The 15,810-nt window shown below is 42.3% G+C and overlaps 1 protein-coding gene across 2 annotated transcripts in view; it reads right to left on the bottom strand.

Annotated features, from left to right (window-relative positions):
- Positions 1–255: 255 nt before the first annotated feature.
- AMPD1 (adenosine monophosphate deaminase 1) overlaps positions 256–15,810 on the bottom strand; it is a 178,427-nt gene continuing 162,872 nt past the window's right edge. For both annotated transcript variants that reach the window (XM_073615697.1, XM_073615698.1), the window contains 3 exons: positions 13,845–14,018; positions 7,090–7,200; positions 256–3,858 (listed from right to left, as the gene is read on the bottom strand). In XM_073615697.1, coding sequence (XP_073471798.1) covers positions 3,700–3,858; positions 7,090–7,200; positions 13,845–14,018 — 444 coding nt within the window. In that variant the 3' untranslated portion in view covers positions 256–3,699. The remainder of the gene's footprint in view (positions 3,859–7,089; positions 7,201–13,844; positions 14,019–15,810) is intronic.

Genomic DNA, 15,810 nt, shown 5'->3' with positions numbered 1-15,810 from the left:
AGTACAAGCAAACCTGTCAATAGAAATGAACTTATTTCTTTTCCTTTGTCGCATTTCAGAAATGTGACCCTTAAATAGCCTTGTTTGCTGTGTAATTTCAGTGCCTGTTAGCTGCGTGTTTCTTGACCCTGCATCCTATACTGCTTTAGCAGATTCCATATATAGAGGCAGGGTGCAGTCATGTGGAAGGAAATAGGAGGGTGTATAGAAAAAAAGGAAGGACACTCGAGTCTTTACATATGATATTTATTGCTGAGAACATCAACGGCATGTTATAATTGGATCACAAAGGTTATTTCGTTTTTACAAATCAAATATGAAATGTGATCCTACCAAACATAGGGTTTATGTTTTTTCTTGCATCAAAAATTCAATACTCCTTCAAGCTTTGGTTATTTTCACTGTATAATAAACACTTTGACTAAGTAATTGACTGCACCACAAATTTCTTTTACTGTAGGAATAATTAAAGAAAAAAAGGTCATTCTTCATGGAATGGGGGGTCAAGGGGTGGGGGTTTTACTTTGCACTGTGCCACATTTAGTGGTTCCAAAGCCTTGTTCCAATCACCTGCTATCACAGACTCTTCTGTTGATTGCTGTCTGTGCTACAAACAATATATAAGGTTCCCCATGGGATTCTAAGGTGCAGTCTCCTGTCTGGCATACAGTGCAATAGTAGGACATTTTCCTTTAACCTTTATGCTGAATAAAACTGTCTGTAATAAAGATTCAATAATTTTGGACCACCGTCTTCATCACACAACTATTCTATTGTGCTGTGCATGTATAGAACCTTGTTTAGGAGATGGTCTTTCCATTGATTTATTAGGGCACCCCATGCACAATACAAAGGTGGTGCCTGGTTTGGTTTCTGCTCAGAACACTGCCATGTCCAGGTGAGCGCAGTGCAGTGGGAGTAAAGGTGCCATTTGAGGACTGTATAGTCATATTTATTTTGATGAGCGGAGCCTTTTCTGTATTTGTATACAGAATTTCAGTAATTCTTTAATGCTATTGTAATAATCTCAGATTTAGGAAGCTGTATAAGGTTAGCAAACTATAAAAATAAATAAAACCAATTTATCAGTATAACATTAGGCATACATACAGAATACATAAAGAATTTCCCTGAGTACATCCAATTTCTCTCATAAATACACACATACATGATTTATTTCTCTCATTTAATTTATATAACATATATAGTTTGCACAGCACTTTTCTGAGAATATCACTGCTTTTCCTATTTAAAGCAAATTTTCCTTCCACTATCATACACATGGACATACGGTGGTAAATGTCAACCAACCCACAAGTATGTTTTAGATTGTGAACAAAGCCAATGCAAACTAAAGCGAACACACAAAGCACTGCAGATACTATCCTTGATTGGAAGCAACCCAAGAACTCAGCACTGTGAAGCAACAATGCTGTTTTTAACGCAAATCTGAGTGAGTGACATCACTGTTAATGAGGCTCAGGATGAGGAAGAGCTAAACAGTGACCTCTTAAAGGAAGTTTAAGGGACTTAGAGCCTCTGGAGAGGAAGGTTTAAGACATAACTGGAGATATGTTAGTAACTCTGTGTGTCTGAATTACCATTCTGATGCCTGTTTACATAAAAGTACACTTTACCAAGCACACAGTTGACCCAATCACTATGTTTCAACTACGTTATCTCATTCAAAATAATGCAAATTGTGCAATTGCACTTAAAGGGTTAGTTGACCTTTACAGAAAAAAACTGCCAATTCAGATGAAGGACATGTTTAGATGAAAACAATCCTTTGTTTTGACTTTGCTTTGACTAAAATCGAATAATGCCCTTGCTATAGGTATGGGCCATTTACTGTACATACCTCATGAAGCCTCATGAACTCCAAGGAGGTTGCTAGGATGTTGCTTAGCAAGGCCTAACTATAACTGTTCATCATAGCCATCACAGGAGCCATGTGGTTTCTCTGATTCAAACCTCCTCACAAGCGTTTTCACTCCCCTGATGCAGTAGCTCTGAGCTGAGTGTCTGAGACCTCACCTCTGTGATGGTGAAGGTGAACAGTAATAGCTGGGCCTCATTTAAGCCAGCCATAGATTAATTGAATCTCAGCCAGTTCAGCAGGGACAGTCGGAGATTCGATCCAGCTATGGGCTGGCTGTCATTCAATTGATCCAGTTGGGTACAACCAGCCTGTTGGATTTTCTACATGTTATTACTGCCAACGGCAGAACACAATAGCGCTGCAGGAGGGATTCCCCCATCAATACTAACTGTGTTGATGGGGAATAGACTCGCGATCCCACGTGTTGCAGGAAAAAAATCAAATCACCTATGACCTGCAATGCCCCTTATCTGCATAGGCTGTTTTTGGAAAAGGTGAATTACCCCCTTAAGAAAGCAGCACAGTGATATATCCTCTGTCTATACAACCTTCAATGTCTGTCTTGTTGGGTGTCCTAAAATACAGTACTGTACAGACTATCAAGAGACACCATTGTCCCTTTCATTATACAGAGCAATTTCCATTGTACAAAACAGTACATACTTACATCTGCATTGTTTCCAAACCCAAAAGTATACAGCACTGTACATTTTTTAAATTTGCCCTGCAGTTGTGATTGCAGCACACTTCTGCATGATTTTTTTTTTTTTCTTTACTATAGGTTTACGAGTTGTAGGTATTTGTTGGATGGGAGGTGTCATCATACAGGATGGAAGTAGTATTAAAACTATACACAATGCATAGTAAAATCTACACACAATACAACTGTAGCAGTTAGCATTATTTTCTGTCTGTGGGATGCAGCTGTTAAAATTAGAGGAAAAAAAAGTGTAATAAATGACATGATTAAACATGATATGTAAAATGTTCGATAGACTTAAAGTGTTACTAAACCCAGTAACATGAAAATAATTAATCCACCCCACTCGAGTGCCCACAGCTTATAAATCTTCTTTTTACATTAAAATACTGCCACTATATCTCTTTTTGGCTGATCTGTATACCACGGTCAAGTGATAAACTGCAGGGTTTGCCCGAGTGCTGAGTGTTCAGGTAGGAGGAGATTTCCACTACAGCCTGTGTCCTCATGCTGTTATGGGAGGTGGATCATCCATCAGTCAAGATGTGACATCCCATCCACTGTGTTCTTTTTTAGTTACTAGGCATAAAGGAGGAGAGCGGGACTGGGCTGTCATTTAGGATCTGTATACACACCCAAATGTGTGATGTCAATATCATGTGACCTGAAAAGCTCAGCTCAACAAGGAACTATTCTCTCCAGCAATAGAGACCAAACTGAGCATGTACAGCTTTACTACCCTGACTGTGTCCTATCTGGCCGCGCCAAGAGAGACCCTGCAGGAGGGGGAAGATCTGTGCATACAGGATCAAACAGCCCTTTTACACAATGCAGAAAATTAACCCTTTAAGTGCCACATAACATATAACAAGCATACTATTCTGCATATACAGACAGATTTTACTGTTGTGGGTTTAGTAACACTTTAATACAAAATCAGTATTATTATAGAGAGTCCGGTGAAATGCTAGGACTAGTAAAGCTACTGTTCCATTTCCATTTTGTTTCAAACTCACAAATCATGTATTCCTTAAAGACATGAACTATACAACAAGGGTATTTCTCTGCATGTGGTTGAAATGTCCTCAGCAATGGGTCAAGAAGGCAACAAAGTTCATTATTCTGCTGTTTTTAGAGCTTGGAGGATTAAATTGAGCTCATAGCACCAGGTTTCGTATCTGTAGGCCATCCTTATCTGAGCTACATTGGTCTTGCGGATATCATTTCCTTGAGGTCCTTCCTTGTGATAGTCTTTACCCAAGAAACGTACCTTTTCCTAGAGAAATAAAATACATGAAATATAATAATATTGCACATAATAAAATTGACTATACTAGTCTGTTATACTATTCCAAAGAAAAATTAGACACTGGACATATCTTATGCCCTGTACACACAGTTGGATTTTCCGACGGAAAATGTGTGATAGGACCTTGTTGTCGGAAATTCCGACCGTGTGTAGGCTCCATCACACATTTTCCATTGGAATTTCCGACACACAAAGTTTGAGAGCTTGCTATAAAATTTTCCGACAACAAAATCCGTTGTCGTAAATTCCGATCGTGTGTACACAAATCCGACGCACAAAGTGCCACGCATGCTCAGAACAAATTAAGAGACGAAAGCTATTGGCTACTGCCCCATTTATAGTCCCGACGTACGTGTTTTACGTCACCGCGTTTAGAACGATCGGATTTTCTGACAACTTTGTGTGACCGTGTGTATGCAAGACAAGTTTGAGCCAACATCCATCGGAAAAAATCCATGGATTTTGTTGTCGGAATGTCCGATCAATGTCCGACCGTGTGTACGGGGCATTATAGTTATATTGTTGAGTCGGATTATCCATATAGTACACTAGACGCTTGTCTACGGGCACCAATACCAACTAGGTGCCTTTTAATCTTTGATGGTTCAGTATTTCTCAAGCAATAACTAGCATACCCAGTTCAGACCTTATTTTATTATAGTGCAGCTACACTGCCAGGTAACAGTAAAAATTTTTGGAAACAATGAGGCTGATTTACTTAAAGTTATATTAAACTCTCTGTCTTTTTTTAAACACTTTCAGCAGTAAATTTAATCACTTCCTGGGTATGCGGCTTCTTTATTTTGTAATCCTTGTCTATGTTACTGTTTAAGATGCTACCATGACTGCTGTTCCTGGGTTCCTGTTTCAGAATGGCTTTCTCTTGCAGCTTCCCACGGAGCCACCCTTGGATTCAGGCACTAGAGTAGTGTCTCCCTACACTGTGTGCATCAACAGAGACACACAGCACCATAGCCTAGGATGGCAAGGCACTCATCCTCCCTTCTCCAAGCTAACAGACTGACTTAAGACTGCTCTGTCCACTAACTCTTTCCTGTAAACCTGAAGTCCAGGGAAGCTGCACTGAGGGAGCAGGATCCAGCAGTACTGAAAGTTGTAAACTTCAAGCGCTGGAGTAAGAGTTTTAACAGATAGTTTACTGAGGAATGTTTATTTTATTGTGCTCAATGTGTTAAAAGAGAAGTACGGGATTTTTTATTTTTTTTGGAATCATACTTACCTAGGTGGATGCAGCATCTGTCCCCTGCCGGCTCTAAGTCTGAGAACCGAGCGATCAAACACCACCGATTGCTCGATTCTCAGAGCTCCCTGAGCAGAGAGCTGATGACTGTCAATCACCAATGTCTGCTCTGCACCACCCCCTCCACGCTCACTGGAGAGCTGGGCTGTAGAGGGGGCGGGAAGTGGACAGCTCAGCCTCTCAGCAGCTTGCTGAGAGGCTGAGTGGGGTACCTGTCCAGGCATGAGGGCAGATCCCGACCATAGGGTCGCAATTTTTCCTGAGCCTGGAACTGAACTCCTGTGACCCAGCTTTGGTTGTACTTCTCCTTTAAGCTACAAAAAAGACACTGAGACCCCTTTCACACTGTAGTGTTTTGCAGGCACTATAGCGTTAAAAATAGCACCTGCAAACCGCCCTAAAATAGCTGCTCCATTCACTCTAGTTTGAAAGCCCGAGGGCTTTCACACTGGATCAGTGCGCTGGCAGGGCATCAGAAAAAGTACTGCCAGCAGCTTCTTTGGAGCGGTGAAGGAGCGGTGAACTCACCGCTCCTCCACTGCTGCTCCCCATTGAAATCCATGGGGCAGCGATGTGATACTGCCGGCAAAACGCCAATCTGGCGCCGTTTTGCGGGCGGATTTAAACCCTTTTCGGCCGCTAGCGGGGCGGTTTTAACAGCACCTCTAAAACGACGGTAAAGCGAAGCTAAAAATAGCTTTACCGATGACGCCGGTGGCGGCACAGTGTGAAAGGAGTCTGAGGGTATAATACTACTTTTTTGAGTACTGGATAAAATGATTATCCAAGCATGTGAAAAGAAAATCCCTGTTTACTCGTTTCATCAGCCGTACATGATTAGATAATTCATGTCAATATTCACACAATTGATTGTGTGAACATTCTCAAATCCTTTGGTAAATCAGCCTCATTGTCTATTAGAACCATTGGGAAGGTAAAAAAAAAAAAAATCCAGCACTTACCACCAGAAAATCATATATGCTTATACTGTAAGGCAGGCCATACAGGACTCAATTTCTTTCATTCAGCCAGCAGGGTTGAATGGAAAAAATGAATTGATTCCCCCATCCACCTGGAATCTCTCCCATCGTGCTATTGCATTCTGATAGCGGGGAGGTTTTGAATACACTCATCAGCACTGATCGAGCAAAAATTTTCCAACAGGCTGGATGTACAGAAGTCGATTGAGAGATCCACTTCTGTACAATCAGCCTGCTCATAGATGGATTGAAATCCAGCCGGTCCCTGCTAAACCCCGCTGAATTTTGATCCATCTATGGCCGGCTTAACTCTTAAAACTGTAATAAAAGTTGAACTTCATGTATAGATTTCACTTAATTGGTACATATACAGACCTACAAGGTTAGAGTAAATAAAATGAAAAGACGTTTGAGTAAAGAAAGTTAACTTTTTATTTCATGGAATATACAAAGAGCATTAATTGCCCATGCGAAACAAAAGATTTTACCAATTTTTTAGGAAGTCTTTTTTTTACAGAAAGTGACAGGCTGTGTTTACTATAATGGCAAGTTCCTAGGAAAGCAGGGTTAGAGGGAACAGCACTAGGCCCAATATGCTCTATCGTAATTATAGAGGTTTCTTTATTTTGCTTTCTCTTCTGGCCCCATGTGACCACCTTTTACTACATTCAGCAGAGAACTGTAGGCTATACGGGGTACAGGGGAAGAGGTCTAAAAGCTCTTTATTTTTCCAAAAACATAAGATTATCTCCTCTTATACCATTCTAGAGTATGTATTACAATAATCACATGTCACAAGGCAGAGCTTTTACAAAGGATATCAAATGGTAAGTGGTCAACTTTGAAAGTCTTCTTGAAAGCTAACGTTCATAACCAGTGTGACTCATTTTATGGTCAAATGTTGTTCACAATATGAAAAGGTTTGGGTATGGCAGATTTAGAGAAAAATGCACTTACCTCATGAGACATACCACACTGCAACACACTGTTCTTGGCTATCTCACACATATCACAGGTGCTAAGCTTGAAGACTTGGGCAGCAATAGCATATTCCTCCATAAGGGGCTCCTGTAGACCGAAACAAACTATGTTCATATTTTGTTTTGGCTCGGGTTAATTGTACATAAGCACATTAGTCTGGTGTAAAAATTAAAGTGGGATTGCTGTGGCTCTTATGCTGTAAAGCCGCATTGTCGTTTTTCTGCCCCTTCACTCCCCTTGTTTATATAGAGAACGCGTTGTATCCTGTAAACCTATTCACAGGATACAAAGTATTCTGTGAATAGGCAAGAGGAGAGCAGGGTGAATGAACAGCACTTTGACTTCTGTTTAGGACAGTCTGCAGTTGTGATAACCCCTCCTGCTGTACTTCCATTGAATGAATGTGTAAGTAAATTTCTGCTTTAAAGTATAATTCAACACAAAATCAGTTGTTAGTATGTTTGGCATTTTTTCTTTCTCTATAACTTTCTTAAAAATTGAACTTCCGCTTATCCGGTTCCTCCCCCCCTCTGGTGTCACATTTGGCACCTTTCAGGGAGAGGGGGGAGCAGATACCTGTCTAATACAGGTATTTGCTCCCACTTCCAGTGATAGATATGCGGTGATCTTCGGTGATCTACGCCATGTTCGGCCCCTCCTCCGCCCCTTGCTGTCTTCTGGGAGACATAGAGATCCCAGAAGACAGCAGGGACCAGTCAGGATGTGCAGCGGGACTCGTGCGTGCGCAGTAGGGAACCAGGCTGTGAAGCCACGAGGCTTCAATTCCTGATTCCCTTACCGAAGATGCCACCGCCTCCACCCAGAGCCGAGATACGTATGGCTTCGGGTGAGGACATCGCGGAAGCCCTGGACAAGTAAGTGTCCTTATTTTAAAAGTCAGCAGCAGCAGTATTTGTAGCTGCTGACTTTTAATTTTATTTATTTTCGGCGGAACTCCACTTTAAGACATAATTTTTGTAAATCTATTACAAAGTTTCTTACCTAGAGATTCTACCAGCATAGCTCCCAACGGTCCCTGATTTCAAGGGACTTTCCCTAATTTGGAGCAATGTCCCTCTGTCCCTCTTTCCTCCTCATTTGTCCCTCATTTTGGTCTGATCTATATATTTGTACATAATATGCACCATTTATCATCAAAAAGTGTTTTCCAGTGCTAAACCTTTCATCCAATGTCTAAACTGTTGCTTTTGTAAATTTCAAAAGCCAGTATAAAGGAATAATATTAGTAAAAAAACCACACATGGGTTTAACCACTTCAACCCCGGAAGATTTTACCCCCTTCCTGACCAGAGCACTTTTTGCAATTCGGCACTGCGTCGCTTTAACCGACAATTGCACCCAAACAAAATTGTTATTATTTTTTACTAGTAATGGCGGCGATCTGCGATTTTTATCGGGACTGTGACATTATGGCGAACACGTCGGAAAATTTTGACACATTTTTGGGACCATTGGCATTAATACAGCGATCAGTGCTATAAAAATGCATTGATTACTGTAAAAATGTCACTGGCAGGGAAGGGGTTAACACTAGGGGGTGATCAAGGGGTTAATGTGTTCCCTAATGTGTGTTCTAACTGAAGGGGGGATGGGAATGTGTAAGGGAGATGACAGATCGCTGTTCATACTCTGTATGAACAGACAATCTGTCTGTTCTCCCCTCACACAGTTCTTACACACACAGATCCTGGTTCTCTGTGTGTTAGCGGCGATCACGGAGCTCGGCGGGGATAGTGACCGCCGGGCACTCACATCGGCTCAGGGGGCGAGTGGGGGGCGCGTGTGCGCCCCCTAGTGGCCACAGGGCAAAGCAACATTACATAATGTCGTTTTGCCCAGCCGTGCCATTCTGCCGCAGTACAACTGCGGCGGCTGGTCGGCAAGTGGTTAACCAAACTTTTTTTGTGTGTATATCTCCTTTAAGGGGGTATGGCAAGGGGTGTGTCCTAGGCCTACATACTTTTGTTAATAAGTGTCCCACATTCCCATCTCAAAAAGTTGGGAGGTACGTACCAGTAAAAGCAACACTTCATGTTGCAGACTGACAATACTAAGCCACTGCCTTGCAAGTAGCAACAGGGTTGTCAGTCTGCAACATGTGCTTCTTCAGTTGGCTATTGGGTGGCTAATCAAGTCAGATAGGCAGATTTAGGGTGTACATATAATTTGACATTCTATCGATCTCTGTTCAGGGTTAGGATGGGTGTAGCTTGAGATATACTGTATATTTTTATGTTAAGTGAACGGATACAATGTAAAAGTGTAATACCGTGTACACACGGGCGGACTTTTCGACCGGACTGGTCCGACGGACAATCCGACCGTGTGTGGGCTCCATCGGACCTGCAGCGGACTTTTTCGGTCGAAAATCTGACGGATTTAGATTAGGAACATGTTTCAAATTTGTCGGACGGACTCGAGTCCTGTCGAAAACTCCGTTCGTCTGTATGCTAGTCCAATGGACGAAAACCCACGCTAGGGCAGCTATTGGCTACCGGCTATCAACTTCCTTATTTTAGTCCGGTCGTACGTCATCACGTACGAATCCTTCAGACTTTGGTGTGATCGTGTGTAGGCAAGTCCATTCGTTCAAAAGTTCGTCGGAAGTCAGTCAAAAGTCCGTCGAAAGTCTGTCCGAAAGTCCGTCGGACCAGTCCGGTCGAAAAGTCCGCCCGTGTGTACACGGCATAACACTTTGAGGTATTTATTACCTCTCACATACTGTAGGTCCGAGTACTCTTCCTGCCATAATGAAGAAAATGGCTGCACACCAACATAATGGAAGTCCATTTATTGAGTGATATTAAAAGTGCATGACACACATCGCAGATACATCAGCTGGTAATAAAGGTTGAAGCGTTTCACACAATTAACTGTGCTACTCTTTCTGCCATGCCCAGGGCTGCTGGCAAATTATATTTTCGGTAAAAATACACTGTCTGTGCAGATGTATGATCCTGTACACAGACAGTGTGCATTCAGAGCCACTCACCCACACTTGCACACTTGTCAAATTAGGACCGGCGACTGTGTTTGTACAGCCGCTGCTTCCCCTTAGAGTAACAGGCAGCTCCAGCCGCATGAACAATCTACTCATTTGCCAAAGTACCTGTGTAATGAGTCCTTAGGGCTCACGTGAGGCTGGGGGGAAGTAAAAACCCCATGGCTGAGCTGCACTTTTACCGCCCACCAACCGGGCTATCCACTTTAGGAATAGAGGCAGTGGATAGGAGTGTACACATGTCACAGCCACATTCCTAAGCTTTTCAGCCATGGCAGAAAATATACCCCCGTCAACGACCAATTCAAGTGAATAGTGCTGCTTTGGAAGCGCCCACACGCTCACTGCCTGTCAAATGCTCTCTAAAGAGCAATCCAAATGCTAATCATTTTTCAGAGAGCCCTTCATTTTTTTTTTTTTTTTTTTTTTTACTTTTTTTTTTGTATTTTTTTTTTTTTTTTACATTTTTTAATTGCCCACTTGGGGGTGGGGGTTGGTGGAATATCAGGAGTCTAAACAGACCCATGATGTCTCACTTTTGAGACAGAGAAAGGGAATAAGGACATACATTGCTCCATCCCTTTCTCCGCAACCTCAGCTGCACAGATGAATGAATAGGAAGCACTCAGAGGCTGCCTGTTCATTCACAAACTGAAGCATATTACACAGTGATAAATGGACACAGGAGCAATTGGTACCGATCCCTCACTATGTTCTTTCAGGAAAAAAAAGAGGCTGGTAAATATGACATATTTACTAAAACATCCTGAAATGACCCCCATTTGTGCCCTCAGCAGCTGCTGACAGGAGGAAGCGGAGTGGAGAGGAGGGAATCCGGCAGCACTGCCAGGGAGAGGGGACAGCAGGTGAAAGGGGGGCTCACAGTTTGGCCCAAACAGCAGGGGGTTGGGGGTGATCAGAGTGGTGGAAAGGGGTGAAGATACTAGAACCAATCCCCTGTAGGTAGGGAGAGGGGGAGAACCCGGCATCGCTGCAGGGGTGCCCTTTTGAACTGATGGGGCCCAGGCCCAGTACAGGAAGACTGGCTGTACTGCCTTATCAATGGCCCTGGCCATGCCTTTAGAGTGCCATCTTTGTTCATACATAATATAAACTGCTGGAAGCTGGAACAGAGATAACATGTTTATGTAAATTCAGGAGCCCTTTGAAGTTCTTGGCTATGTTCACAAATGCCCAAGGGCCCATAAACATGTAGCCAGCCCCTTGAAGTGTAGTACAGTGATCTATGAATGGAAGAGGCGAACCTTTATTCATCTCCGCTTCTTCCATTTTGCCTCGGCGTTTGTTTTTCTGTGCACTCTTGTTCCTACAATTTTGTAAGTATCTGTTTTTAAATAAAAGTAACTTTATAGTATAACACTATTGCGGCTCCTTTTGGCTTCTCTTTGGAGGATTACTGAGAGCTCAACTTGTGGTGTACTTTTAATTTGGTATATCGTGTCTGCTGTTTACTTCTTATCTGGTATATTGTGGCTGCTGGAGGTCGGAAGGCTGATTACTACATAGCCAGTGTTGCTTAACCGCTTGCCATCCGGAGGACGTCATATGACGTCCTCGACTTTCAGGGCTTATATCTGAATGATGTCTGAGGCTACAGACATCATTCAGATACCGACATTTTCAGCCGGCGATTCCATACACCATAAGAACGATCATAGCAGCTGTTCCACCGCTTGATCGTTCTTACGGGCGGCGGGAGGGGACGTCCCCCCCTCCCGCCGCCCTCCGGTGCTACTACCGACTCACCTCAGCGATCGGTGAGTCGGACAGCGGATCCGCCAGCGCCGGATGTTCACCATAGAGATTTCCAGTGGACCAGATGGTCGCCGGAGTCTCTATGATCGTTCGGAGGCCGGGCACGATGTTATGACGTCACGCCCGGCCTCTGCATTCAAAAAAACTGCGCCGCTTCGGCTGTGAAGCGGCGATCGTTTTATTTTTTTTTTTTATTTTAGGCTTCCCAGCCTAGAGGTGAGATGTGGGGTCTTATTGACCCCATATCTCACTGTAAAGAGGACTGATCGTATCATATTCCTATTACAAGAGATGTTTGCGTTCCTTGTAATAGGAATAAAAGTGATCAAAAAAAAAAAATTTTTTTTAAAGTGTAAAAATAAAAATTTTTAAGTAAAATTAACAATAAAAAAAAAAAAAAAATTTTTTAAAGCGCCCCTGTACCCGTGAGCTCACACGCAGAAGCGAACGCATACGTAAGTCCAGCCCACATATGAAAACGGTGTTCAAACCACACATGTGAGGTATCGCCGCGAACGTTAGAGCGAGAGCAATAATTTTGGCCCTAGACCTCCTCTGTAACTCAAAACATGTAACCAGTAAAAAATTTTAAAGAGTCGCCTATGGGGATTTTTAAGTACCAAAGTTTGGCGCCATTCCACGAGCGTGTGCAATTTTGAAGCGTGACATGTTAGGTATCTATTTACTTGGCGTAACTTCATCTTTCACACAATGCAAAAAAATTTGGCTAACTTTGCTGTTTTGTTTTTTTTAAAGCATGAAACTGTTTTTTTTAAAAAAAAAAGCGTTTGAAAAATTGCTGCGCAAATACCGTGCAAGATAAAAAGTTGCAATGACTGCCATTGTATTCTCTAGGGTCTCTGCTAAAAAAACATATATAATGTTTGGGGGTTCTATGTAATTTTATAGCAAAGAAATGATGATTTTTGACATGTAGGAGCGAAGTGTCAGAAATGGCCTGGATGCAAAGTATTTAAAGGCAAATACTGTACAAAAGCACCTATTGATCTCTGTATGGAGACCAATTGATCTGGTAAGAGGCTGACTATTTGAGGTGGAGGAATCACTGGAACACACTTGTATGCTGGGTATCTGTTCAATAAATCCATCAGGATTTATAAGGACCAAGCACGTTTGTGGACTTTATATTAATCATGGATTGGTCCGGTCAATATATGTATGAAAGATTGTTTATTGATCTTAAAGTGGAAGATCAGCCAAAACCTAATGCTAAACCTACTCTCAGTCACATTCTAAACCTATTTTATCTAGCCCTGCAAAGAAGAAATCGCTTATACTTACCTGTTCTGCAGACACTCTGGTCCAGTCCCACATTGAGCTGTCAGCTCTTGCTTCAGTGTGTGCTAGTGTGCAGTAGAGGCAGCTGACAACGGAAGCCCCATAGTAACTCTATGGCTGACGTCACTTCCCAGGCATTTCACAGCCGTTTTTTGATTTACTCCTGCAAACAGCATCCGCTGGCGACAGAAACGGTATGTATAGCATTTTTTTTTTTTTTACAAGATTAGATAAATTAGTTTTAAAATGTGGCCGAGAGATTTAGCGTTAGGTTTTGGCTAAACTTTCACTTTAATCTTCTGTATGGTCATCATGTTTTGCACCTGATTAATAATTTTGGTAGCGCACCGATACAGAATAACAAAATGCTTCCACTTACCTGCAGCAGACAGATGGCACCTTCTCATTCTAGGAAAAGATCATAAAATGGATCTCAAGGGCTGATTTTTAATGATCAATACCGAAGTCTCCTTTTTTTGAAAAATTATACTGTTGCTGTATGTTGTGACATATTAGGAATGTATTCATACACTCTTGTAAAGTTACAGATTTTTTGATGGTCCTTTCATTTTACAAAAACGTAATAAACACTACTAAAGAGAAATACACCAAAAACACTGTAACTTGAGTTTACCTTGGTATAGTGGAACTGCATAGGATCATCTGTAGACAATGAGACCACCAAGCCTTTTTCATGAAAGTCCAGCAAGGGGTTCTTGGCATACTCCAGAAATAGACTGTTGTTGCTCAGTGGTGACATAGCAATGGGGATTTTGGTCAAAAAGTATAGGTATTGCAGTACAGGGCTCTGAAAAAATGAAGGTATTTTCAGATATACAATAAAAACAACACACACCATGACAAAAAATAGAAACTATACAAAGCCTAAAGAATACCAATCACAATCACATTGACCACAATTTTGTTTTGATACCTGTATTGAAGTAATACATTGATGTTTAAACAACAGAAAATTACCCCGCACACTTACCAGCTAGCCAAATTGTTTTGAGAGTTTAGTTGCACACATTTTCAAATATATGTGAAAGCCACAGTACTTTGCCATAGCTCCTCTGTATACTATGGTCCTAATTCTATCTCTTTGAGAGTCTCCAAATTGGAGCACTTATAGCACCGGATAAATTAAAGGCAGGTGGAGGGAGCCCACCCCTCCTAATGCCCCGTACACATGGGCAGAATGTCGGGAGACATTTGCCAGTTCAAAGAATCGGTCGACATTCTGCCTGTGTGTACGTCAGTCTGTCCAACAGAAGCTGGACATTCTTCTGGCTTCTGTCAGACATGCATGCTGGAAAACCAGTATCCTACCAACTCCCAATCAGCGCTTTTAGAGAGAGCAGAGAGCGCTGATCGGAGTGTTCTGGGGGGGGGGGGGCGTTCCCCTGTCAGAACACAACAGCTCAGCATGGGAGATCGCTGGACTAACCTTGCATGGTTGGTACATACGAAGCTGACAGTTTTTTTATGTTCAACCCGCGGGGCTGAACGAAAAAAAAACAAATGTGTACCCGGCTTAAAAGGAACAGAAACACATTAGACCCCAGCCGAAGCACAATGACAGCTGAGCGAGGTTCACAACTGCTGTCAGTTGTCAGCCGCCATCTGTGTCCCAATAAGGGGAGATTTCCCTTCACTTCCTGTCCCGTAGCCAAAATGGAAATCTCTGCAAATTAACCACTTGCCAACCGAATGACAGCTACAGCACCAATACCTACTTCTGGGAGGACACCGCTGATTAGGGATGGGCAAACGGTTTGGCCCGAGCATAAGTGAAAATGGCAGCCATTTTCAGTGTGATTTTGGCATGGAGAAAGATAGAACAGGGCTCTGTTCAGTGCTCTCAGTTAGTTAGTGTGCTATACTGTGCTATTTTTCTTCAATTGTCAGTGTAGTATATTTGTTTAGTGTCAATCTAGGGATAGTGTGAGTGCAGTGAGGAGGACCAACATTCAGCTTTGCATAGTGTGCAGCTAGAGTAGGGACAGCTCAGATAGTTCCACTGTAGTGTAATTAGACCGTGTCAGTAATCTTGACATTAGTGTATAGCTAGATTAGGAACAGTTCAGATAGCGTCAGTGTAGTGACCGTTAAACACCGTCTATTTGATTGCGTTACCGCCAGTTTAACGCCATTTACCTCTGTGTGCGTTAATGCCAGTTTAACGCCATTTACTTCTGTGTGCGTTACTGCCAAGTTAACTCCATATCCTTTTTTTACTACCAGTTTAATGCCATATCGTTTTGCATGCGTTACTGCCAGTTTAACGCCATATAGTTCTGTGTGCGTTACTGCCAGTTTAACGCCATATAGTTTTGTTCGTTACTGCCAGTTTAACGCCATATAGTTCTGTGTGCGTTACTGCCAGTTTAACGCCATTTACGTCTGTGTACGTTAATGCCAGTTTAATGCCATTTACTTCTGTGTGCGTTACTGCCAGTTTAATGCCATATAGTTCTGTGTGTGCGTTACTGCCAGTTTAACGCCATATAGTTTTTTTCGTTACTGCCAGTATAATGCCATTTACTTCTGTGTGCGTTACTGCCAGTTTAACGCCATATCGTTTTGCGTGCGTTACTGCC

The sequence above is a fragment of the Aquarana catesbeiana genome, linkage group LG02 (assembly GCF_042186555.1).
Source record: "Aquarana catesbeiana isolate 2022-GZ linkage group LG02, ASM4218655v1, whole genome shotgun sequence".
In the NCBI taxonomy this organism is placed as follows: domain Eukaryota; kingdom Metazoa; phylum Chordata; class Amphibia; order Anura; family Ranidae; genus Aquarana; species Aquarana catesbeiana.
Note: the sequence above shows the minus strand (reverse complement) of the source record. Positions and strands in the feature narration are given on the sequence as shown.